Below are 25,548 nucleotides of genomic sequence, written 5' to 3' on the forward strand. Positions count from 1 at the left end.
ACATCATACCAGGGCATTTTTTCCACCGTGCCTGAGCAAGATCGGAGAAAAAGGAAACGCTCGATTATGGCTCATTTTGAAGGGTTACGCCGGTGAACGTAATCGCGCTAGAATCTAGAGGCCCCCCGGCAGCGGCGCATAATCCCGACGATGGTAATCCTGGCCTCTTGACTGAAATTCGTGACCAACCGACGCGTCGCGGAGACTTCATAGGTTTATCATCCGCCGTGAGCTAGGAAACCTCAACGGGGGCGACGGTCTATGCAAAGAGGCTGGAGAGCGCGCAGAGACATTACGGAGCTAATTTGGAGAAAAAAGGGGGAAGGTCGTCGATGGAACGGGATGATTCGTTGCGGGAACGAGGAGGAAGAGAGAAGAAAGAGCCGAGAAAAAAAGAGGAGGAGCCTGGGTTAGGTCTGGGTGACAGGAGAAGACACGAGGAGGACCAAGAGATCGCGGAATGGACCAAGAGTGGAGTAATCAATACGCATTCACACGCGGTGGCTCGCATCCCGTTTCCATGGGAACCGACGCCAGCGCATGCGCAACCTTAGCCCCGTTATTCTGTCGTAGAACTTTACTCAGAAGCAGTTCTGGACCAGTCCGGTGCGGAGCATTCCATGTACGATGCCACCCAACGACGACGTCGTTTCTGACCGTCACCGCATGCAACCCCGATTTTCCATTGCAGCTCGCTGTCCCTACTCGCAGTACATTTTTTCATGGAAAATTTTAGCCGTACGAGAACAGATCGGTTCTTTGGAAGGAAATTCGATGGTGCGGAACCGTCCCCCCGACGACGGTCATCCTACTCTATCGTTATTGCTCTACGGTGCAACGCGTTCGGCTCTCGGATGTTCACCCCCTAGCCGACCGAGAGGGGATGAGGTGGTCGAGGTTGCGGGTAACAGGGGGTGGTTTTCCTCCAGGCGCCTGCGTCGAGTCCTCGATGACGACTCGACTAGGTAGGTGCTCGACCCGGACGCAGTACGGAAGAAACGTCGAGCACGCAAAGTGCTGTCCTCGTGACACCGCGTCTTTGCCCGTTTCTCCCTTGTCAGCCTTATGACAACAAGAAAACGTGGGAGAAGTTTGTCAGCGAACCGATCCCGTCGATGATCGATGAGTGACCAGAGGGTCGGACGGAACAGTGCGCGGTACTCGAAACATTCTGCCGGCGAAGTGCCCGTTGACGAAGGGAACATCTATCGAACCAACGTTACCGATGACTCGATGCCGCGGCAAGATGAAAAATGTGTCTTGAACGTTGTTACGCGCTACGAGTGACGCATTGAACTTCGGACGTGAATGGAACGAAATCCTCTTATCAATGTTTGCGATCTGCTTTGGGAGATACCGCGCGATATACGCAGCCAACGTGTCGCGGTGAAGCACGTTGAGGAATGAACCTCTGTTTCGTCTCTGAAGTGACCTATGTGCGGTTCGTTGAGCCTGTTCTCCTGCACTTTAGGAGTACAACAGGTAGACAGTGGAATTCGGTGGTAACTACCGATGATCGTTGACGATCGGACCTCAGGATCTGCACCGTAGCCGTCCAATCGGGAATTAAGATCCGATAATTAGGCGATGCGTCCTCGGCGCACGAGAGGTTAATTGTCCAAGAGCATCGAACCACGATTCTTACCGCGGTAAAGGCGAGCTTAGTAGCATTTAATCTTCGCTTGCATGTGGGTCACAAGTTGCGTTCGCCAGAGCTAACGGGATAGAGGGTTTACCGAGTAGAGAGGTAAGCCTTTTAAATTGTGTTACCCTCGGGCATCTCGCGTTTGCCGCCACCCTTAGAATTAATTACTCTCGTCCTTCAATGTTTTTCGGCGGGTTCCTTCGAGATTCGATTGTTGGTCGAAGCAGCCGAAAACTTGACGGCCCACTTTTTCTTTTTTCGTTCGCGGTTAACCTTCCGCCGTCGTGCACCCTTAAAGTGCAACGCAATATCGCGTCCCGATGCGTGCAACCTGAATGGGCGACGATGGGTGAAGCTGTAGATATTTATAAATTGTCAGGTCGGCTAGGTTAAAGTCACGTGGTGGTTGCAGTTTACGGTGTCCTTAACCTCCCGGAAAATCAATGTTCTTCTTGTAACGACTACCAGGTGCCATATTCTCTTTGCCGTTCAAGAAGCCCTACGGTCATAAAAAGAAACGGGGAGAAAAGTCGTGGTATTAAATGCCATTTTGACGATACGCGTTTCAAGGCGACGTCGAATTATTATTCGCGCATTTAACTTCTTAAAAAGAGTCTCGAGGTTGGAGGTCGTTCACCCCCTCGGCGTTTGTGTGAATTCGCTCGCCGGAGAACGCTGTTTTTCCCCACTCGAAACAGTTCGTTTGTCGTCGGTGGTACCCAGACACGCTTTCTTTCGTTGTTTTCCCATTAATTTCATTTATAGAAACCTACGTCGGCCTAATACCCTGCTCAGGGGCGCCGATACCGCGAGCATCGAGCAACAAGGATTATCGCATCGCGTCACATTCGCATCCGCGACCAACGTTTTAAGGTTTCGTTGCATGTTACCTATGTATAATTCAACACGCGAGCGACGAAAGATGCTGAGAATCAGAGATGCGTAAAATTTTAATCGAATAACAGGTGATCGATAAAACCAACGTACGAGGATTTATTTCCGTCGAACGGTTAAATTTACATTTATTTATCGAGCAATGAGATAATTTTACCACGCGGTTTTCTAGAATCTTCCAGTCGTTTTTGTGAAATTTTTTATCTAAATTGTCCGTACCCGTTAAGAACCAAGATACCGAATACCGGTTCAGAAATTTATCGTACGAGCGAGCGGGGCCAGGGAGGAAATTCAGTGGCCTGGAAGGAATTTTCCGTCGGGTTCGTCAGCCGTGATTCGGATAACATTTTATAGGCACCGTTTGCGCGATTTTATATCAAACGTGGTCGCGCAAGGACATAACACGGTTACACGGATCCCACCGCAAGTGACACTAGTGACACGATGCATGGAGGGTTTCTAGGGGATGTTGTTGAAAACACACGACGACTGATGGGGACGTTTTACATCTTGATGGGACGTTGTTCAGGAACGGCGGCTATTTCTCCTCACAATGGTGAAAGTTTGAAAGAAAACAAAACAGTGCGGTAGAATTTACCGGTTACTCGAAGCTCTGAATTTTTGTTCTCGACCTTTGTTTAACTTTACGTTTCTAGAGAACGAGTGAACGTAACTGAAATTTGAAATTTACGTGGTTCCTTATCTAATTTATAACACAGCAAATAATAAAAGAGAATTACTTGTTAACCAATGACTGAACCTGCTGATGAGTAAAAAATGTCAATTTGCGAGTTTTTCCAACAAGCATTAAATCGCTACAATCGTAGTTAAAATATACCAAAACGATAAAATAAATCATTTAAATATTGATGTTATAGTTTTGTGCCAACTTGATAGTTCCTTTCTCTATCCGAATTTTTTATTCGTCTTAAACAAACTGATATTCAAAATATGCTGCATTTCTGCGAAAAGCTCACATTTTGAAACGAAATTTAAGTGGAAAAGTATTAATTGCTGTTTGACTAATCGTAAGTTCGTCGCGGGGGGACAGGGTTTTGAAGTTGCTTCGCGAAGTAGTACTTAAATGTCTAACATTTTCTTTCGCTTCGACGGAACAACAGGGACTTGAAGATCGACGCGATACGCCAGCATTTAGCTTTCCTTTTTCGCTGGGACGTGCAACGTTATACGCGGTGGATGACTTTTAGGCGACGTTGCAAGAAAAATGCGGAAGAAAGGCGAGGGAAAAGAAGGAAAAAGATCACACGGCGTGGTGTACAGTGAAAAGTGGTTCTTTGCATGTGCATCCGCCGTAATGAGAGTCAGTCTCGATCCCCCGACACGTGAGAATGCGTTAATGATCTTTGCACGAAAGTTCGTACGAAAGGTCACCGTTGTTGCGGTCCCGTGAATTAATCCGTGCGTTTAAAAATGTTGTCTGACTTGTTCCCGAAGCCCGATGGAAATGCAAAAGGGGCAGAAACTTCGAGGTTCAAAGGATCTCGGTTTTATTCGGAAAGGACCTCAATGTCAAGCGTAGAAAACGTAGGGAAATAAAAGATTGCGATGGTCTCGTCGCGACGTTTCGACCGTTGGCCGTAAACGCAAGTACGTAAAACTTGGAAATGTCTTTCCATGGCAGAAAATGGAAGAATCGATGCCACGAAACTGTTGAAATATACTGTGCTTCGTTCTTTATGGGGTGCCATCGCTTTGACGGCGTTAAAGGAAGAATTTAGAAATGTTTTATGACGATATATAGTAATTTTTTACTGCGAATACAACATACGTTGATGTTTGAAAGGAAATTTTTTGTTCGCGTATTAACCCGACGAAAGCTTTCTAATCATTTTTCAACAGAAAATTTTTAAATTTTGTAATAATAATTCAACAATATCAACGAAGATTATTCGGTATTCCTGTATCCGTGTCGCGTTTAGTATTATTATCACGCCGTTATCGACGCTCAAGTGGAATTTCTAACGTGGAAATAGCAGGCGTGTATTTTATGTGTGGCCTTGCTAATGGCAATACATCTACAGCCCGTCTAATCTGTTTAAGAAACTTGACCAACGTTTATGTGAATTGGTTCCTCCGCGTCATGTATTACGCTACACGACACAGTTTGTTTCTAAGCTGCTACACAGATGTCAGTATCGTATTGAAACGGAAGAAAGCCACGTCGATCATCTCTCGCAAACGTGATAATAAACTTTAGTGTTTTACATAGAAAGGATTGATTTTAGGACTTATGTCGATTAAGGATTCTTTTGTTCCTCTCGGTGAGTACTATAAATCCCTCAAATCTTAGCCACGTTTGTCTTAATACCTCGTAGTCTGTGGACAACATAGACTCTTCCGTCTCTTTTTAAACGTTCAACACTGTCTAACGTTTCTCCCAATTTCAGAACCATCAACAATTTGTTGTTACTGCAATTCTAACTATGCGTTTACGTCTAATATTTTCGTGACAGTAAACTGGAACGCTCGAGCTAAGGCCATGATGTATCGTAGAGGTTAGTAAAGTTGTTTACGTATGACGGATAGAGGTCTCGAAGTGTAAACAGTGTTAGGTGTAGGGCTTGTAATGCTGTAGACCAGGGGTCGGCAACCTTTCGAGCGAAAGGAACCCACATTCCACATTAACCCCTGACTTGACGATATGGCACGGATACATAATATCTTAAGGTCACTAATTTTATGACGCACATACTGGTTTCATGTATGAAAGATCCACGGGACAAACATGGAATGTCAATGCTAACGAAATAATCGTCCACTACTCGTGAACTATTAATTTTCTAAAAAAAATTACTATATTACATTGTAAATAGACGTAGAATTAGTTATAAATTCTCAGTTCATGAATCTCTGTAGATGTAGTTTCAGACACCCATATACGTACGTTTGGTAAAATATTCACGGTCGATGCAACGAGCCCGTTTCGAGGATTACGCCAAAAATCCCTCGGAAATAGATCGTCTAGCGCCGCACGAAGAGATGATCTTCGCCCGTGAAAAAAGTCGGAAAGTTATTCTTCGTAGCCGCTGGTGTTTAAAGGTCATCGACTCCGGCACGAAAAGATCAATGTGCCGGAAACGCGTCGAGCCATCCCACGGAGGGGAAATCCTTGGACAAACGACAAGAGACGACCGCGAAAGGAGCATCGGGCGTTGTCGTACAGAAATCAAGAGAATTGCCGAGTGTCGATGGAGGAAATTGTCTGACTGCGTTCCCTTTTCGGGAGCCGGTAACGGCAACGCGTCCCCTCGCGACCAGCGTTAAGCAAAAAGAGGAGTGAGATTTTCGCTCGTCCCTTCCGTAGAATGTCTCTCCCTTCGCCTCTGGAGAGGAAAAAGGGAGACGGAGGATAAAAATCTAGTCGAATCTTTACGCTCGCGTTCGCGGGGTATCGAACCTGGGAAAAAAAATGAAATTGCTGCCGCCCGGTCGATAGCGCGCCAGAACGTTCCGTCAGGGGCTGAGAGAAGAAAACGCTTCCCCGCGAAGTGCTCAAGGGTTAGCCAGCGAAGGGATATTGCTTCGGTAAAACAATACTTGAGGAAACGAGAGAGAGAGAGAGAGAGAGAGAGAGAGCTTTGGAAACTCTGGCCGGGCGAAATTCATTGAGTCCGCCTGGTCTCCTAACGTCTCTTCTCGGCCCGATAAGCATGTATAGCAGGCGGCCGTGTATAGCGCGCCTCATAAAACAGCGGGTCATCGGTTCATCGCGCTGCTAACAGTCGGTGCTCAACGACCTGGGACCACAGAGTTTGCCAAGCGGCAAACTTACATTCATTGTTCGTTGTCATCGATGCAGCGTGTTTAATAGCATATTAATTATTTAGAACGATCGAGTATCTATGCATACAGTAGATATAAAGTGATTCACAACAGATCACAAAGTTTATGTAAAGGTAAACTATACAAAAAGCAATTCGAAGAAAGTGATATTTGGTTATACGGGCTTACTAATAATAAATTATTATAAATGAGAGTGGGATATCGATCAAGTGTTCTGACGAACAGTTGTTTAAAGAGTCCGAAACTTGAGTCCTCCTTTTTAGTACGTCCTCAGTGCGATGACTCTGGGAGTGTTTGTCGTGAAAGACATTCAAATGATTTTCCAAAAAAACCACGTGCCATTCTCGAGTGATCAGAAACCAGGTCCATAACGGGATCAGGTCAGAGTTTGTCCTCCTTCCGGATGCGACGAAGAGTTACGGCACTAAAGACTTAGAATGCGTGAGAAAAACACATCGACGAGAAAGAAAGGCGCGACATTCCTCTCGCACTCGACTCCACGCGTGAATGGTTTTGCAGCGAAAAATGAAGGGCCTGCGAACGCTCGAAGAGCTTCGCGTCTAGCATGAAAAATTACTCGGGCTGTTGTCGTTTCTGTTAAGATTCAAGCACACGCGAGCGTGCCGCCGATGCGAGACGTAAGAGATTAAAAAATCTCGGCTTTTGAATATTTCCGGAGCGACGAGCGTCGAAAGCGACGAAAGCTAACGGATCGTTGACTGCGTGCTTTTTCGCGCGTTCTCCGGTTCTCCAGTTCAGACTCCCTTAACGACGGTATTACAAGGCGGGAAAAATGCCGGTTACAACGAAGTGGCGAACACGAGAACGTTGCGCACTGACCGTTTCGATTTCGCATAAAAATTCGACGATACATCAAAACGTTGAGACGCGTTATCGCGTTTCCTAATACGTTGGAGGACAGGAGCACTGTTTCGTGGATGTACGAGATCGTCCTTCGCGATCCATAATGCATGACGTCTTTTAGTTTGGCCGATAGGATGATATTTCGTTTACTACCGACATCGGGGAATCCAGTCTACCCTTGGATACTCCCTTACAGATACCGTGGCGCCTGTTTCTCTCATCCTTTTTTCGTGTACACTCGTCGGAGATTTATGAGATTTCCATATATTACGTTTACTTATATTAAAGAAGAGCAACGTGTACGAACAACAAATTCTGTAATATCTGGTTTAGATACGTTAGATACGTAAAATAAACAATATTAACGTCGTGAAATGTTCCGTAAAATTGTCACTTTTTTCTAACGTTTCCACGTGTATCGGTGTAAAAATATAACCCTCTTGTTATACGCGATTTCGTTGGGGGACTCATTGCGTTTCCATACATTTGAATTAATCCGCCCACTACGAGGGCCTCGTCTCTGTTCCTAATTTCTTTAGTGAGACAGAGTTCCCGACGCTGTAGCGCTTCGTTTGATCTTCGTTTTTCATTAATCTCAGCCTACCACGTGCCTACTGCGCATATAATCTGTTCTTTCGCAAACAACGAAAAACGAACGTTGTAATTTAGATTGTATATCTTGATAGTTACCACACGGAAACCCCAACATCGTCTACGCGCGCGTTGTTCATCATCCAATTACCGAGCGCGGTAAATTAACGACTATCGCGTTATTACGTACAGCGGCTGCGATGAATCGACTCTTTAGAATTACACCCCTGCGCGGCGAGTTTTCTATAAAGCTCTACACCCTGGCTGCGTTCCAGAGCATTTTATTTACGCGGTTTCCACGTTGCGTTCCTCCTTTTTACGAATTTCTAAAGGTTCCGTCGCGTTGCGGTTCGAAAATCGTGTCTTGCTTACATACTTCGCGTTTGTTCGCGTAGAACAATGGTTTTTAAACTTTTAGAAATGCGTCCCTCTGGGAAAAGAAACATTTCTACGCTCGCGATGAACATCAGATTTAAAATTACTCGCGCGGATATGCGATTAATTTATTAAAAAGCTCGCGCTGTGGCATGGAGGGCGCCACGAGTCCGTAGACTCCATTTTGGGAAACGCTGGCCCGACACGCTTCTGTAACTCTCAGCGTTTATTTAAAAGAAAAAACAAATTGACCTCTTGTTTTCAACTATCTCGCTAAGTTCTAAAAAATGGAATAAACAAACGAGACTGTTAATTAAAATTATATTTTGGAAGTTACTGCGAATTGAGATTAAAGAAATCATTTATTAAAGAAGTATATTCAAAATTAGAAAATCATGATTTGAATTTAAAAATATGGAACAAAATTTTATGAGTTTCGATTACGACATCTAATTTTGCCACCAGGCGTCAAAAGTTCCTTTAAATAGCAAAATTTTGATTTTCAACGTCTTTGCTAGTAGTATATCGAGAATGCACGCACACCATTATTCTCTCTGACACTTTCGCCGATTTTCCTTTCACGCGTTTCTTTCCACGCAACGAACGCCATCATCCCATCGCGGGAAATCTCATTTGTAGAGGCGCGTCTGCCCGGCGAACGTATTGCCTCGCCAGCCGTATTTGCGTACGCCTGTTTGGGGCGCGTGAGGGTGCATTCGTTTACCCGAAACTCGATTTCGAAGCTTTGGTAATTGAATTTCAAGTACGCCGACGCGGTCGACCGTTGATAAGTTTAAGGCCAACGCAGTAAGACATTTAAGAATATTGTTTGCCATCCTCTGTTCCTTCCAATTTAATGCTTTCTTATTCTGAAAATTCAAGTTCTTCCACAAATGTCATTGGTTAATAGATAATTCGTTATTATTTGCAATGTTCTTTTTAGATATTTCGAATATGCTTCCTCTGATAGTCGAATAATCTTGTTCGAAAATTACGATCGCCAAATTTGAATTCCATCCAAAGACACTGTCCCTGACCTTCCGATATACGGTTAGTCGAATTTACGTGGTTTCATGGTCTCGTCGAGACAGAAAATGTCGAAGGACGTTTATTTGTAAAACGAACGGATGAGCGCGCCTACCAATTACGAACGTCCGGTCTCTAAATATTTAGTTTCGCATTATGCACCCTCCTAACGAAAAACGAGGATCCTTCCAGTTAAACGGACGTTCGTCCGCAAGTCGGCAAACATGTACAGTCGTTGTGGGTAGCAGAAGATAGCAGACGTTTATTTGCCCGCCACTCATCGATCGATCGCGCGCGGTGTTCTTTGCCAAAAAGAGCTCTTCGACTATCGAAATTGAAATTCTTAATCATCCATTAAACCAAAGCAAACCGAATCGTTATTTCATCGTAAAGATTCCAGCGATCAGTGATTCTGATTTCTCAGAAATTCGAAATATAATTTTTATTTAATTTCAACATTATTGATATCGAGCGTTACGAAAAGATCGAACGATCCACTTTTTTCTTTTAAAATGGAATCTCTAATTCGAACGTTGTTTCCCAGGGACTGGAAATTTGTTATAAAGCCTCTGATTCGCGGATGTTCTGTCGCAGGAGGAAAATGTGGAGCTCGGTAACCGCGGCTGGCACTGAAAATGGGCCCGCACCACCCTCCAGAAGCAAGCACAGCGCCACTTTGCTCGCCGGGCACGTGTATCTACTCGGTGGACGAAACGGCAATCTTCCCCTTAAGGATCTCTGGCGATACAGCCTCGGTAAGTGATTATCATTGCGCCGCTTTTAATTCTTAAGCGACGGAATATCCGAACTGTAACGGTCGCGGTTCAAAAGCCAACGACGGGATTAGGCGAGCAAGAGGGAAAGTGAAATTCAAGGATATAAGGGAGATCCTCGTAATTATAGTGGGGGGGATATTAACGCTCGATGTCTGGGTACCGAAGCACGGTACACGAACAACATCTCTGACCAACGCACCCCATCGTCTCGCTCCGTGAACGAGGGGTGCGCGACGGAATTTAAACGGGGTTCACTCTGATCAATAATACGTCGTTATTAAAGCCCGCGTGTATCAAACAAATCCGTCGGGCGAGATACTCCACAATTACGGCTGTTACCACGGTGATCAGACATATGCAAATTAATTGCACACCCCCCCCTGTCGCCTATAATAAACGGTTTCTACGCGCAACAACCATCGTATTAACCGTTTGTTCATTTTTATTGGATTTACGAATCGCCCGCGATATTGCTCACTCGCGATTTTTTTATTAAACCCTCGACTTTTGTCAAAGCTTCCGAGCTGTACGTAGTAAAAAACAAAGAATACCCTTATCGAGGATTATTTGGTTCGAATAGCTTGACCGCTTTGATCCCAACCAAGTTTCGATCATCTGACTGGTAGCACTCTAAACGTATTCCCAGAGAACCCGACTGGCCAATATTGGAAACGGCCAATGAGTTCACGCTGAGGTTGAATTTTAAAGTCGCTGAAATCTCCGCTATTTTAAAATAACATTATTTCACAAATAATATTGAAAAAGCTTGCCAATTTGGCAAAAGCTGCATCTCTAAAACGGTCAGAGATACAAACAAACGCCATACGGCAAAATTAAACTGCATCGAATGATGCACAAACCGAATGTATCTAAGAAACGCAACTGCATCCTTTTTAAAATAAATTAATCTATCTTTTTTTCTTTTTTTTTAAGTTTTACATTTTCGTTGATCATACTCGTTTTACGTGGCTGAAATTATTCGCCAGCTTTGTTACCTTGGACCGATATTTCGTAAAAAGTACGATGGCTACGCAACGCAGGAGAGAATTGACGCTGGTCGATCGAACATTCTGGGGGGGGTCTCTATTAATCAGAGGGGATTGTTCGACAGCGAGTTCGGATGAATATTAAAGCAGCATCGAAGGGGTTGAATCGCAGCGGCTTGTCTCCTGGGGGCAAATACTGCCCGGAGGGGGCCAGTGCCATGTTTTAAAAGCGTAGCATTGTTGATACTTGATCTTGCAAAAATATTGTGATAACTCGAAGAACCGCGAGAGTGCTTAATCTTTGAACGTTTTTGTTTCACCCTCGGTTTTAACCAGTGGGGATTTCGAGGGCCTCGCTTCGCGCTGTAGCCTTTATTCATTAAATGAGTCGCTATCGTGGGATTAGAAGTTCCATTCGTACGTTTCTCGTCTCTCGACGGCGAAAAAATCGATCCATTCGAAGCAATGTCAAAGGTAAATTTCACAGCCTTGCAACAAACTTTCATTAATGTAAAAGCATTCGATAATCGATGGATGGTAAGCAAAATCGATAGAAACATTTTAATGCGTAGAAAACGGTGTAAATTTTCTTTTATTTTTCATATATTTTTCACAGTGCTCTTTTTCAACTCTTAAGATCTTGTGAAAACGGACGAATACGATTGTTAATTCAATAACACGTGCATTATCCCTCGCCAATAAGATCGCGACGTCGACCAAAAACTCGTTTCACAAGAATTATTATTCTTTCTATCGACGATTATATACAGGGTGTTCGGCCACCCCTGGGAAAAATTTTAATAGAGGATTCTAGAGACCAAAATAAGACGAAAATCAGGAATACCAATTTGTTGATGGAGGCTTCGTTAAAAAGTTATTAACAATTAAATTCAAAAATTTCAAATCGTTCTGGAAAAATTATTTTCGGTTGCGGGGGTCAATTACAATCATTTTTGGTCATTATATATACCCCCGCAATCCTACCCATTTTCGAGAAAAAAATTCGAGTAAGTGCTGAAAGTTTTGGGTGAAAAAAAAAACTTTCGAATCGTCTTGGAAAAATTATTTTTAGTTGCAGGGGTCAATTGCAAGCATTTTTGGTCAACAGACATACCCCCGAAATCCTACTCAGTTTCGAGAAAAAAATTCCTTACTGAAAATATAATTTCTGGCCAGAAATGTCTGCTCGAATTTTCATGCGAATCTTTAAAACGTCATAACTCCTGAACGGATTGGACGATTTTAATGTTTAAAAAAGTAAACTACGCGTATTTTGATAGAGAATATGTACAAATCGCAAAAATATTCGAAAAGTTGGTCCTTGACCGCACAAAATGAGAAAAACCCCATAACAATGGTCCAATTTTCAATCAGCCATAACTCCTACAATTGTGAATATATTTCAATGAAACTTTTTTCTGAAGTAGAGCTCATGGGTACCTACAAAAAAGTATTAGACAACTTTTCTGTAGGGCGTCAAACAAAAATACTAAAAATGAAAAGTGAATTTTTAAGAAAAATCGACAGGGCGTAGGTGCCTAAATTTTTCGGTGAAAAAAAAAATTTTTAATTAATTCTAAAAAAATTATTTTCGGTTCCGGGGGTCAATTACAATCATTTTTGGTCAATAGACGTACCCCCGAAATCTTGCGCATTTTCGAGAAAAAAAATTCAGTACGATCGGAACTTTAAACGTTGATAACTGTTTAACGAAGCCTTCATCAACAAATTGGTATTCTTGATTTTCGTCTTATTTTGGCCTCTAGAATCCCCCATTAAAATTTTTCCCAGGGTTGGCCGAACACCCTGTATATTATAGTTACTCGAAAGAACAATATTTTGATATTCTTCTGGAAGAGCGTCGAAAGCGCGATCGCGTTAATATTTGAAGTGGATCAATCGCGCGCGAGTCACGTCCGTTCCGGCTTCGTGGCAATCTCTTTCCCATCAAAGGCATCGGAATTTTACCCTACGAACAGCACTTTTAGACAAAAGGGTGTATTGCTCCGTAGCCGACTAGAGATACGGCACGTGTACGTAATCAATGTCGGACATCGCTTGGTCTACGAGACCTGCACGTTATGGCTCTTACGTAAATTTTATAGGCTTTGTTCTTGGACACGTTTCAGTAAAAACGTACGACTCGGGGTACTTAAGGTGTAAAACGCGGACAGGTCGCCCCGGGGGTGTCGCGGGACTGCGCCTCGAAACCTTCTTAACGCTACTTAACGTCGTTAAGAATCGAAGATCGGACGAGAAATCCTTCGACCATCGATCGCGAGAACCCGTGCCCTCTTCTTTTATTCGCGTAATGTAACTTCACGGTTCGCTGATTTCTTTCGCCTTTCTTTTCTCGGCCAGATTAGGGGAACGTCCCTTTTCTCTTTTCCTAAAACTTTCGAAGGGTAAAGAACGCCCGCCCTGTTAAGCGCGGTGCAGTAAAAGAATGAAGGGAGCTTTAATACTCGCCCTTTGAAACGCTAACTCGATGTTGAAAGAACTCGGATTTGTCGCGTCTCTTTTATTTATTTAATTATTCAACAAATTCCGTGGTAATCGGACGGGATACGAGAAACAAAGGAACGATTAAAAATCGAGTTTAGAAAAATGCATAAAAGAAGCACGAATAAACAGAATGATCGGACGTTGAGCAAAGAATGTGCTGAAATCCGAATAGCGATATAATTCTCGATAAAAAGCCAAAGTGGCCAGACTCGGCCAACGAGTTTTTGCTACGATATGTGCGTCCTTGGCACTGCTTAGATTTAAGCCCCAGAATCCACCCTTTTGTATTCTTCGTCCTTCTCTGTCTCTCTCTCTCTCTCTCTGTTTCTGAGAAGCTCCAACGACCGCTTGAAGGATTTATTTCGGGGCAGCAGATTGCGGGGGCGGGCGTGGGTGTGATTTAACACGCTAAAAAAGGTTTTTCGTTTCCCCCGCGGGGTTATGATTGTTTCTTTCTACTCCGATTCCACGGGTACTGTAATTTATCGCCGCGACCCGCAAAACTTTCTCGACGATATATCGTTCCAGAGCCCGTACTCGTAAAACGCGTATCTGCGGTTCGGAACGTTATCGTTTACGCCTTTAAGCGGCGTCGGTGTTCTTTGTACGCGCGAGAACTAGGCCAACCGAGCGTACTTATATGTGTCTCATTGTAGTGGAAACGTGCAATTAAAACGCGCCAGGACTGCGTGCGTTTAAAAAAAAAAAAAGCTGAATTATACATACACGCGAGAGTCCGATAAGCCGAGCGTGTTCGTTTCTTCCGTCGTCGGTCTTTTTTCCACGGCCAACGAGGGTTTCGTCTTCCCCTCGCGCGAAACGTAGAAAAGCGATGCTGCGCGAATCTTATTTGTTTCGCCTCGGTGCAAAGAGAGAGAAAAAAAGACGAATTTTGCGTACAAAAACGTTCGAAACGACGAGTCGACGCGTTAACCCTTTCTTTATTTTTCTTTACAGCCGAGAGCAAATGGGAAGAATTGCATCCCGGGGGCGAGAGACCGCCGGCGCTTCAGGAGCACAGCGCGGTGGCTTACAAGGACTGCCTTTACGTTTTCGGGGGTGAGCTCGGCTTTTCCGCAGGCACGGAAACGCCGCTCTGGATTTACAATGTCAAGGTAACGGTACAGACGAGGTACACGAGCAAACCTTACACCTTATGGACTTTCGTTGCCCAATCTGACTGCCATACCGACCTGAAAATTCGGAGGTGATTTTAGCGTCCCCTTTTCCTGGATGATGGACAGTTAAGAAACTATTCACTGAATTAGTATTGATAGGCAGAAGTAGTTGTAGTGTGTCGTAAATACATGTGAATTGAGTATGGGAGGAATTGAAAAAGGCAATCCAGTATTATCAAACGGCAGACCGGTGTCCGGAGGAAACTACCCCTTCACTTACACACTCTAATGAATAATCAACTTATATATGAGTTCTGGCGTTTTGTATAGCTTCGGGAAGTGTGGCTAGAAATGTTTCTGCAATTTCATTTTTGTAACCTATTGATAATGTTACGATTGACAGAAAAATGGGCCGAAAAAATACATTGAACGTAAGGTTTACTTGTATACCTTGTCTGTGGTAACGTATCGCCCACAGGGAAACCGCATTGTGCACCTTTGAAAGGAGATTATGCTGCAAGTACTGTTCTTCAGACCCGTCTGACATTTACAGTGGTCGACGTTTCTATAACAACTGTTTGAAATTTTTAAAAGCCAGTTTAGTGTAGTTGTCCCTCGAAATAATATTTAAACTTCCCTTCCTCTATCCTTGTTAACTTTACGACAGTTTCAAGGATACAAAATTTGATCGTATCGAACGATCGCGGGTCTGGAGTTTGGCACAGGTTAAATCAGTTGCCGTGATGTAGTTCCGTTTAGTTAAATTTACGCGATTTGATTTGCGCCGAGGCTGCACGATACAACCTGGAGGCATTCGGTCCGACGAGGGACGCAGACGTCACCCTCGATTCGACGAACGGAGACGAAGGGCTGTATCAGCCTTGATTGACAATATCTCGCTTCGGTGATTTTCGTTTAAACTCGTTATCGCGAAATTCGTCCCGTAGAATATAGACAGATGTTTCTATAATTCCCGGGATTTCGCGGAGGGCGCGCGACAGGCGCGTCAAACGCGCGATCGATTTGATTTTGCAGCCTGTTATTTCGTTTTATTTGCCGCGTCGAAAGGTAAATACGCGTTCGATATGATTTTCCAGTTATTTTATTTTATTTCCTGCTTCCTTCGTCGCATCGAAAGGGTTAACGAGAATCGCTCTCTCATAGTACGCGGAACAGGGGGTCCCCCTGTCGCGCGATCTTATCGTTGCCCGTTTCGCGTCGCGTTTATTATCTTCCTCGAGTAGTCCTCGCCACTTAACGGAGAACAACGGTAGAACAAACGCAATTGCTCGATGCGGTCGTCTCGTAGTTGTCCCTCGTCGCGTGTCACGGGGTTCCCGAGCCCAGCCCTCTTCTATACGTCGGAGAGAACGAGACGATGAATGGATGTTCGCGTGTAAAACCGGTTGTACCCGATGACGTTCCTATTGATTTAGCGGTTTCCCGAGGGTGCGATTCTTTCGCTTCTCTCCTTCTTCTTCGTCGGCGACCCCTGCGTGTGTACGGCTCCCCTGCAGGACGGGTAAGATCATTAAAAGTTTCCTCCGCGCGATACGACGACCAGCTACGAGATCGTTGTCAGGAAACACGTGGGGTGTCACGAAACAAACCGAAGCTCTTCCCGAAAAGACATTGTCTCGTAAATTATGGAGGCCGCTGCTCGAGTCGCATCCGAGTGTCCGTCCAAGATGTTCTTAATTCCCTCGCGACTACGGTTGACGAGGGAACGCTCGCAGGCGGATCGACTATATAACACCAACCCTTGATTTTTTAGTCTAAGAATTATTATTCGAAAATATAAAGAAACGATATTTTTACTGTTGGAAAGTGGTGAGATCGTTGTTAATTGGTGCAATACCCGTAGTTGTATTAGCAATTGCCTTTCATAAAAACGCCTAACACCATGTTCAATATGCTTTGTCTTTTATAACAAATTAATGTAACACAACAAGGTGCATATGGAATACTTTTCCAAACATTCATATTCAGAGATTACGGTTTAATTAAATAAAAAGTATCCTCGCGAGAAGAGTAGTGACTGCTGACCATACCTGAGCAGTTCGAGGTTTAAACAAAGGATCGCGCGCGAGTTGATTCGTGGCACAACTCACTGTCATGTCACGTCATCGTGATGTCTGCGGAATTGGAAGCAACGACTGGCTGCAGGAGGGTATCATTTGTCACTGTCAGGTACGATGAACTGCCATCAGCTATCGAAGGTGCACAGTTCTCGAACGCGAAGCACTTCGACGCGGTTCCGACAGCCGATGATCCGTAGAAACCACGTGTCATGGCGTTCGGAACCGTGAAAAAAGCTTCGACGAAGAAAGCGACTGGGCGTCGTAAAAATCTTTATCTTTTAGATTCTTGCCGCGATACTATACGCTCGCTCGATTGGTTTAATAGATTTATGCGGGATCGATCGCGAAGTACGTCCAGACGAGAATAGAAGAACTATAAAAGCGACTCGATCATGCGATTGCGTTCTTGATTCGATTCGAGCTTTAACCGTCTTATGCGCCTCGTAGGAAGAAAGGTCGATAGGCGGACGAAAGTAGTATTCACGCTGGTGTATTTGCGTTTAATATTCAACAGTGTTCTCCGATCCTTCGAGAACGATCCAAGTAATTTTTGGCAACAGCCGATGTCAACGTCCCTTCGCTTCCGTTTTCGTACCCTCGAAACTGAATAGCGCTTATCCTCCCTAGGGCCCCTGCCCTCAACCTGCGCGCCATTAAAAATGTAAGACCGTAGCAAGCACGAAACGCAGTATCAATATCGCGTCAACGATTTCTCGATCTTGAATCGCCGACGGAAACCTACGCAAGATGAATAGGTACAGTCTGACGGTAGCGATGTAGGCTTTATAAATATTTTACAAGGCCGTAGCAAACGCTACAAAGAGCTCGAGGACTCGGGCGTAACACACTGACATCGTTAAACATTGATGTTCCATAGAAATAGGCTAGCAAACGTGTTGAAATCACCGTTACATATGTTTATTAATGTGAGATTCAAAATTTATATGTTCGCGATCTTCCTGTAATCCCTATTATTTTGTTTAGTTGTTCTTTATGTTCTGACGGAAAATATAAGCTATTTGATATTAGCTGTAAGGCTATATTATGAAACTTTAATTAAAAAAAAAAAAAAACAGAACAAACATTTTGAACGAATATAAAATGTTTTTTCAACTCTTGGTCATCACACTGCTGCAGGGGAATATACTTAACTAATACGCCATTAGAATCTATTGACTACCTATAATAATACATGTACGTTTGACTTTTGGATGATTGTAATATTAGTAACAAGAGAATAACTACTAAATAAATAAATTGCGCCGGTTCGTTAACCCCGTCGATGCACGTAAAAGACGCTTTAATGGGAAAAGCGCAATCAACGCATACAATACACGCGCGTACATCCTTTTCGAACTTTTTCGTGGGGTCGAAACTTTTCCTTTGCCGCGCGTTGCTATGGCTACGTTCGGTCCGTTTGTTTTTAGTCGTTGGACCATGTCGGAAACCCAGGGATACTCTCGTTTACTCGTGTCTTTGCCGTGTATTATTGAAATCAGCGTTACGAATACGCCGGGCAAACCCGATTGGTTAAGCCGGAGGGGTTGCCTCGTGTCCTATTCTCTTTCCGCTCTCTTTCGTCCTCCCTTTGTGCTTCGTTAAAATTCTCTCCGTCATTCGCGGCGAATCGAAAGTGGGAAAAAATATATTCCGAACCGTTGAATATTCTTCGCCCCCGTCCGCGGTCCGTTCGAGTTTGTTCGTTTAATCCGTAAGCGGCGAAGATCCGTCGTTCGGTTCCCGAGACTTCGGCGAAAGTTTTCGAGACGTCCCGCATTGTTCGCCGGATAACTGTTTTCCCGCTAATTTTACAGCGTTTTAACGTCGATGGTGAATTTAGCCACTAGTCCGCCCTTCTGCGACCCTCTCATGTCGTAATACGGGGTAGACGCAAGTGGCTGTACAGACCTATCAACTTTAGGCACGTACTTCAAGTTACGTAATTACTTTCAGCGCCCCTGCTATGCAGCCTATAAACCTTCCTTCCATCTTCTCTCCTTTGCGTGTACGATCGCGGACCCTTGGCTAAGGCAACGCGTTTTCTCCTCTCTTCTTGTCGGTACACGGTCACCGACTGAAGCAAAAGACTCATGATAGAACCACTATGCGTCAAAAGAACCACGGACGTACATACGTACATACGTTCTATGCAATTCGAGACAATGGCGAGTTAATCTCCAACGAAACCCTGGACCGTCGACCTACCCGTTGGACGCAGTTAAATTACACAAAAAATGTTATAATAGCCATTCATAGAAATTCTCTAGTTATTTAAATATTTTGAGCCAGACCAAAATTTTGATGTTGGACAATTGTAAGTTGCATAACTTAAAAGTTTCATTCATTTCGTAGACTAACGTATGGAGAAAGGTGAGAGCGCAACGGGGTTGTGCAGTTCCTAGGGGACGAAGAGGACATTCGGCGTTGGTTCATCGTGGCCAGATGCTCATCTACGGTGGCTATCAGGATTTGCGCGGAAGTTCCCCGGAATTGTGGGCATTTCACTTTGGTAAAACGATCGAGCACTTAATTCTTCTAAAAGAATGTATTCGCGAAAGCATAGTTTGTCGATGTGTCCTTTAGAAACGGAATCCTGGCACCTTCTTTCGTCCAGCGAATGCGGGCCAGCGGCGAGACATAAACATTCCGCGGTACTGCATGGCGACGCCATGTACGTTTACGGGGGTATGACCGACCTACAAGAGAGAAGCGACTGTTGGCGGTGGGACGTAAATGCAGCTTCTTGGTGTCTGTTGAAAAATAAACCCGGACCCGGGCCTCTTCATGGCCACGCAGCTTGCAGGCTACCCAGTTGCATGCTAATTTTCGGCGGAGAAAGCGGCGGTCTAGCCACGAACGAGCTATGGAGGTTTCATTTCGGTAATGAATGAAAAACGTTGCTGGATACAGTTACGCTCTTTAATATTCGGCTATCAAAATACTTCTAATCTTGCTTCTTTAATCTGCGAAAATTATATCCGCTTATTATAGACGATGGAAACGCGTTAAAGTTTTTCACGATTCCAATCGGTTCCGTTTTGCGAATGCATTTTAAACGAAACGACGTCTGCAGGTACGGAAACGTGGGAGAAATTGTCGGTGCAAGGTCCCAAACCACAACCGAGAGCGGAGAGCGTTGCTTTGGCGGTTTCTGAACTGATCATTCGAGGGACCAACATTGACAATCCGAAGCTCAAACCAAGAAATCAGAGGACGAGGCTTTGCAACAATAGAATATCGCCGAACGAAGCGCCGACCAGACCGAGCTTTCTGAAAGAAATTTCGAAATTGTCGCAGATCAACCTGTCGCGGCTGAGTCATCCGACGAAATGCAGCTATTCCGTTTTGAGTGGCCAAGACGACAACGAGGAAAGTCCGCAAGAAGTATGCGACATTATATTATTTATAGCAAGGGTAAGGTTGCTTAAATTGGACCACTGTATTCCTTGAACGATACAGTAAAAAACGACTGATGGAGTAAGTGAGAAAAATCGTAGGAAGATTTGTTCCGAATCTGCTAGTGGACTCATTAATTAATAAGACAATTCTAGCAGGCCCTCCCTTAGACGACGGGTTATTGTGTAGTCTATATAGTATAAAAAGGGTCAGTCGAGCACTTGTGAGAGAAACAAGAGCATAGCCAGACCTACGCAACGGTTATTCAGAAAAAAATTAATATTATAATTCAACCCCTAAAGAAAACCGATACTTCGAGAACACTCGACTAGAATAATATTTCAAGCAGCGGTCCAAACAAGGTAACTTTACCCTAATAGCAACATCGCGTCGTATCGTTTCGTTCTCGTTTCAGTTTCCATTATTTGCACACGTATTAAGTCTCGCGTTTGCAAAAGAAACGCATGTGACAATTTGAGCCTGCCCGCAGGCAAACACGTATTATCCATTTCAGCAAGTGGACGCGGAAGTGATCGAGCCATCGACGGGAATGGTGAAGTCTCGGAGCGCCAACACGCTCGCGCGTCGAAGACAAAAGCCACCGGAGACGACGCCGAAAGTCGTCGACACCAACAATACAAACAACAATACCACCAACTGCGGGATGACCAGAGACCCGATCTCGGTACCGAATTTCCGTGCACTCACCCTGCCCACGCCAGTCCTGACCCCCGTGGAAGCTGCGAGACTCGTCTTCGTCGATCCCGACGAAAATAGCGACAACGAAGAACGCAAGGAGCCCCCAACTTCCAGACTGATAGAAGTCCAAGAGGAAAGACGGTAAATTCTGTGCCTTCGTCTCCGATTGCTCGATCCAACGGATAAGAACCTATTTTTAATCTGCAATACTCGCTAGGTAAACGCGGAGCCAGAAGAAGAATTGCACTTGCTAGTTGAGCTTTTGTAAATCTAAATCCTCCCAAGGGTTGCCTAATGGATATTGCGGGTCGCGTTATGGCCGCAGTCACGCGATGGCTATAAACATCCTTCTGCTTTTCAGAGATTTCGCTACCATGCATCAAGCCTGCCAACCTACTCGCGGCGAAAGTTACAGCTCTCACCTTTACGAAGCTGCACTGCAAACACCAAAAACACCAACCACGTCGAAGATACCAACGTCCGCTTCGGTCAGGTTCGCCGATTTGGAAGAAGGCGAAGAATCGACGTCGGATTACGCGAGCATAGAGGCTAGAAGTCCTGGCGATCCTCTCGCCGACGACGATTGGCCGTCAGGACGAAAGAGCAAACAGTATCGTTCTATAGTTACTCCGTCGACGATACGCGAGGGCCAGTTCGGTTTTTGCAATCCGAATTACCTTGGATTGGACGAGACGAGGAACCACCATCACCAGCAACAGCAGCAGCAGTCTCAGGATGGCAAGTACGCGAAGATGTTGAACAGTCCACCGGACAGCGTGTTGGAGGATGAGCCAGGAAGATCTGCGTCCCAGACGTTCGCGGAGCTGTTGGAGCTGCAGGAAATCAAAAGAGTGCCCAGAGCTCCGCCGAAAAGTTTGCCGTTAGGCTCTCCATCCAGAAGAGCGGTGAGTGCGTCGAGGGCGGAAAGGCAAAGAGCAAAGGTAGCCGCAGCGGACATCCACGAAACGGAAACGCCGTCGTACGGGCCGGCACCGCTCTACGTATTTTTGGTCGGTGGTAAAGAGAAAGGTCAGGTCACGGTGTTTGCCAGGCCAGTTTCTTTATGGAAATTACAGTTAGCACCTCACATCTTTTAATTTTCTATTATTCGAACAGCTCGGTTCGAGTCGTCCAATCAAAAGAAACGATCGAGAATCATTTTGTTACTCCTCGTTACTTGCGAGGAATGGTTAAACGTTGTTTTCCTTTTTGTTTCCCGATTAATTGCAAACCGAAATGTTAATTCGAACGTTCGTTTCGAATTTTCAGCTATTTCAATTGCGCGTGAGTATAAGTCGGTGAGTGTAGCTCTCTAGTGCCAAGTGTTGCTTTATCGTTTGTAGAACTTTCAGTTATATTTAGATGTCAATTATTGCCATCGAGTGTGTCATGGTCGTTACATTTTATAGCGCAATATCACATTGTGATTGGCGCAACTCGAGCTTAAAACGTTGAATTTAGTCTGCTAGATTTTGAAGGGATATCATAACGCCATACAAATTGGACACGTCGCCAAATATAATTTCCAATATTAATATTTCGTTCGAACAATTCTTTTCCGTATCTAACGTTTAAATAAACACAAAGTTTAACGCGATTAAAAAATTAGAGCTGTTTCAGTTTTTCGTTCAACGATATCTCGATAGCATATCGTCGATTAATTGTGGTCTTTGCAGACCAAATATACCGAATGCATGCTTACTTATACATATATCGAATATTCGCGGACGTTTGAATTCGAAATTAATTCGTTTCCTTTGCTACTCAAATTTTCGTGAGTGTAATCGTACAAGGAACGTTCGCGTTTAAAATAGGCTCGTAAACGAATACGTACTAATCAAGTGTTCATATTGAACCGATTACTTTAAGAAGATGGTTCTCTGCGCGTTAATTTGCAAAATAATTTACAGTGAATGTTCATGACGAAGCGCAAGTCAAGCGAGTGGATCGAATAGTCCTCTGTTTTTGAAGGCGTCCTATCAGTTTTAAGTGGTATACATATAGATAGTAGTAAGTCTTACGGGAAGGTATAATTACGAGTCAAGGTGGGTATATTATATTCTAGATTTATCGTAAACGATAAAATTTTTCATACTTGTAATAGACGAAAATATACGCGAAGTTCTAGACTATTCGAATCTTTCGACTCGAAAATTGAAACTACTGTGGGCCGTTAACGCTTACACCGGCAGTATCGATGCTAGTTGAATGTCAAAAGGCTCGCCTGATCTGCGCTTAACTTCCATCGTATGTGAATTCAGTATACGTAGCGTATAAAATAGAAGTAATATCCACAAGCTTGAGGTAACGTTCAAAAAAATCCTGAATATATTGATGGAAATCGGTGTGTGGTTGTGCCGAATGTGTATAATTAAAGTACCATACAATTATTCTGCGAAAATTAGATTTTTATAAAAAAGATAACTCTTAACGGAATTTTCGTCGATAATCGCGACCGATCTAGAGTAGAATCGAAAAAAAAAAAAGTATCCAAAGGAGACTGTGTCAATATTTGTTTTAGTTTCATCGCGAAATAAGCCATTTCTAATGCGCGAAGCGTACAATCGTCGTCGTCGTATTTCAAAATATTGTAGCGTATATTGGTCGAATTTTTACGTGGGTTACGTGATTTACAATGAAGTCGAGAGTCTCCACCGTGACTACGTTTACGAACATAGCGTATTAGTTCTGATAGGTCTATCGTAAGAGGAAAAAAAAAAATGGTGAAATACGTCGGGAGGTTTCTTGTTCGTGTAGAATTTTTATGCCCACAAAGGCCCAATACATATAATCCATCCATAAGTAGCGAAAGGTCGACGTGGTACCTCGTAGGCTGAATATTAAGAAATACTTGGTAAACATTTATGTATCCACTTAAAGGAACACTTATAGTTTGTGGATAGTTCTTTCACCGATATCAAAGTTACTTCTTAGGATATTTTATGAAATTTTGCAAATACGTTTGTTCAAAGGGCATGTGCAATATGTATAGGTATATAGTTATCTTTTTGTTGTTTTACATAGTTAGTTCGATAGAAGGACTTCATAATATTCAGCTAGAGGCCTCGAGCACCCAAAAAATCAATGTTTTTCATTCGTAGCACTAGTCAATTTAACATCTCAGTGTACAAAAGTTAAGATGAATGTTTCGTGATATTTCCTTCCTCTCCTAGGAGCCCTTAGCCTAGCATCTATTTATTTTCAGATAGATTAATATGGTACAATACTATCCACAATGCAGTTTTATGTTGTACGCATAACCACTCCCATAATCTTGACCATTTTGGCGTAAATAGCGACCTTAGTTAGTTAATTACCGTGCGTTGTTGGTAAATTGACAATCAAAAACGCAGGGACAAGAGGGGTGAGTTATTAGAATCCTCGACAAGGTTATTTCACTGTAACCAATCGGAGTCGCTTTTTTTTTCTATTGTCGATACTTACCAGTAACGCACAGTTCTTGTGCAAAGTATACAATGCCGGTCAGTGTCGCCTTCAAAATAATTTTTGTTTGTCGAATATTTGCATCCAAGCAAGACCGTCGAAAGTTTCGTATATTGTACACGTTTATTTTAGCATGCAGAGAAATGCTTAGATACAAAACGAAAGTAAAAGCAAATCAAAGCGACGCGCAGTTGAAATAATTAACATTTTCGCGTCACGATTATTTTACGTTGTAGGTGCGCATATAACGCGATCCGATAGTCAATTATCACTGTGTCATTGAATGCGTCCGTTGCCAAATACGTCTCTTTAGAGTACATATTTATGCCTCGTAAACGAAATTCAGAGTATAAGCTCGAAGATATGGGTTTGGTCCCAAAACGAAAAAAAAAAAAAAGAAACGAGAAAAATAACAATGTAGCTGATTTGAGTGCCTCTACTTTATGCAAAATATATGCATCTCATATTTTTCTGGACACGAATGACTTTTTTCGAAAAGAAATATTTCGCCACATTATCTTCTAGCTTATGCATCCCTTTAGCGTTATCGATGGCTATGTCGTGCAAACGATACGAGTGAAAACACTATACATTAACAAACGGTGTTATATGATATAATGTGGTTAAAAAGAAAAGAAATAAATCGCGTCATATTCCAGTGGAGTTTCATATCACAGAATGCAGTATTTTTTCAACGAGTAAGCCTTCAAATAGAGGACCCACGCTGATTTTTCTATGTTTAAATGTCAGACAATATACTTACATGTACGCATATAAGTACGTATGTATATCTCCATATAAGAGAATAGCTGTGAAGATTCATACCAATTTGTAAACATAATGACGATAATGATATTTGTATGATTTGCACATATTTGTCCGAAATTATACAACTGTGTTCGCTAGTTTCTTCGAAGGAACGTTATATGCAATTTAGCCAAATGCAAATTTAAATTCTTTAGTTCATTTCCGTATAACGGGAATCAGTAACGAACATCATTTCCTTGCATTGGAATCTATGTAATAATTATTAATGGTATAAATATCATAGATAAACACAACAAGATGCTTATACAGTTCGATATTATGAAATACAATACTTTTGCGTTAGCAGTTTACGCCAAAGAAAAACAAAAATGTTATTTACTTTTTTCCTTGTCTGTATTTAATCTTATGGTCTAAGAAGGAATAATTGCTCGAAAAATTGAACGTACATATAATAATTTTCAAATTACGCAAATCTGTGAAATGTTTTCCAAAATCCGATTATCAAAGACACTTAATAACAATATGACTAATACGGAGGGATTTCTACGAACGAGGAATTATGAAATTGTTTGAAAG

General features: G+C 43.3%; 1 protein-coding gene across 4 annotated transcripts; it reads left to right on the forward strand.

Moving 5' to 3' along the window:
- Nucleotides 1-978: 978 nt before the first annotated feature.
- On the forward strand, nt 979-25,542 carry LOC143347681 (uncharacterized). 4 transcript variants are annotated; one of them, XM_076777081.1, is made up of 9 exons: nt 4,618-4,821; nt 4,948-5,055; nt 9,794-9,954; nt 14,424-14,581; nt 19,018-19,174; nt 19,249-19,545; nt 19,739-20,049; nt 20,552-20,901; nt 21,122-25,542. In XM_076777081.1, exons 3-9 carry the CDS (start codon nt 9,801-9,803, stop codon nt 21,855-21,857), a joined length of 2,163 nt encoding a protein of 720 aa, XP_076633196.1. In that variant the 5' UTR covers nt 4,618-4,821; nt 4,948-5,055; nt 9,794-9,800; the 3' UTR covers nt 21,858-25,542. The 4 variants fall into 4 exon arrangements, with proteins under 4 accessions (XP_076633197.1, XP_076633196.1, XP_076633198.1 ...); XM_076777084.1 differs by having other exon boundaries at nt 4,623-4,821; nt 20,576-20,901; XM_076777082.1 differs by lacking the exons at nt 4,618-4,821; nt 4,948-5,055 and adding an exon at nt 979-1,747.
- Nucleotides 25,543-25,548: the final 6 nt, after the last annotated feature.

Source organism: Colletes latitarsis, chromosome 11 (genome assembly GCF_051014445.1).
Source record: "Colletes latitarsis isolate SP2378_abdomen chromosome 11, iyColLati1, whole genome shotgun sequence".
In the NCBI taxonomy this organism is placed as follows: Eukaryota; Metazoa; Arthropoda; class Insecta; order Hymenoptera; family Colletidae; genus Colletes; species Colletes latitarsis.

Coding starts and splice junctions, on each gene's coding strand:
- LOC143347681 (XM_076777082.1), top strand. CDS start 9,801: ATGTGGAGCTCGGTAACCGCGGCTGGCACTGAAAATGGGCCCGCACCA. Junction 19,546..19,738: donor GCTATGGAGGTTTCATTTCG/GTAATGAATGAA, acceptor CGACGTCTGCAG/GTACGGAAACGTGGGAGAAA. Junction 20,902..21,121: donor GAAGTCCAAGAGGAAAGACG/GTAAATTCTGTG, acceptor TCTGCTTTTCAG/AGATTTCGCTACCATGCATC.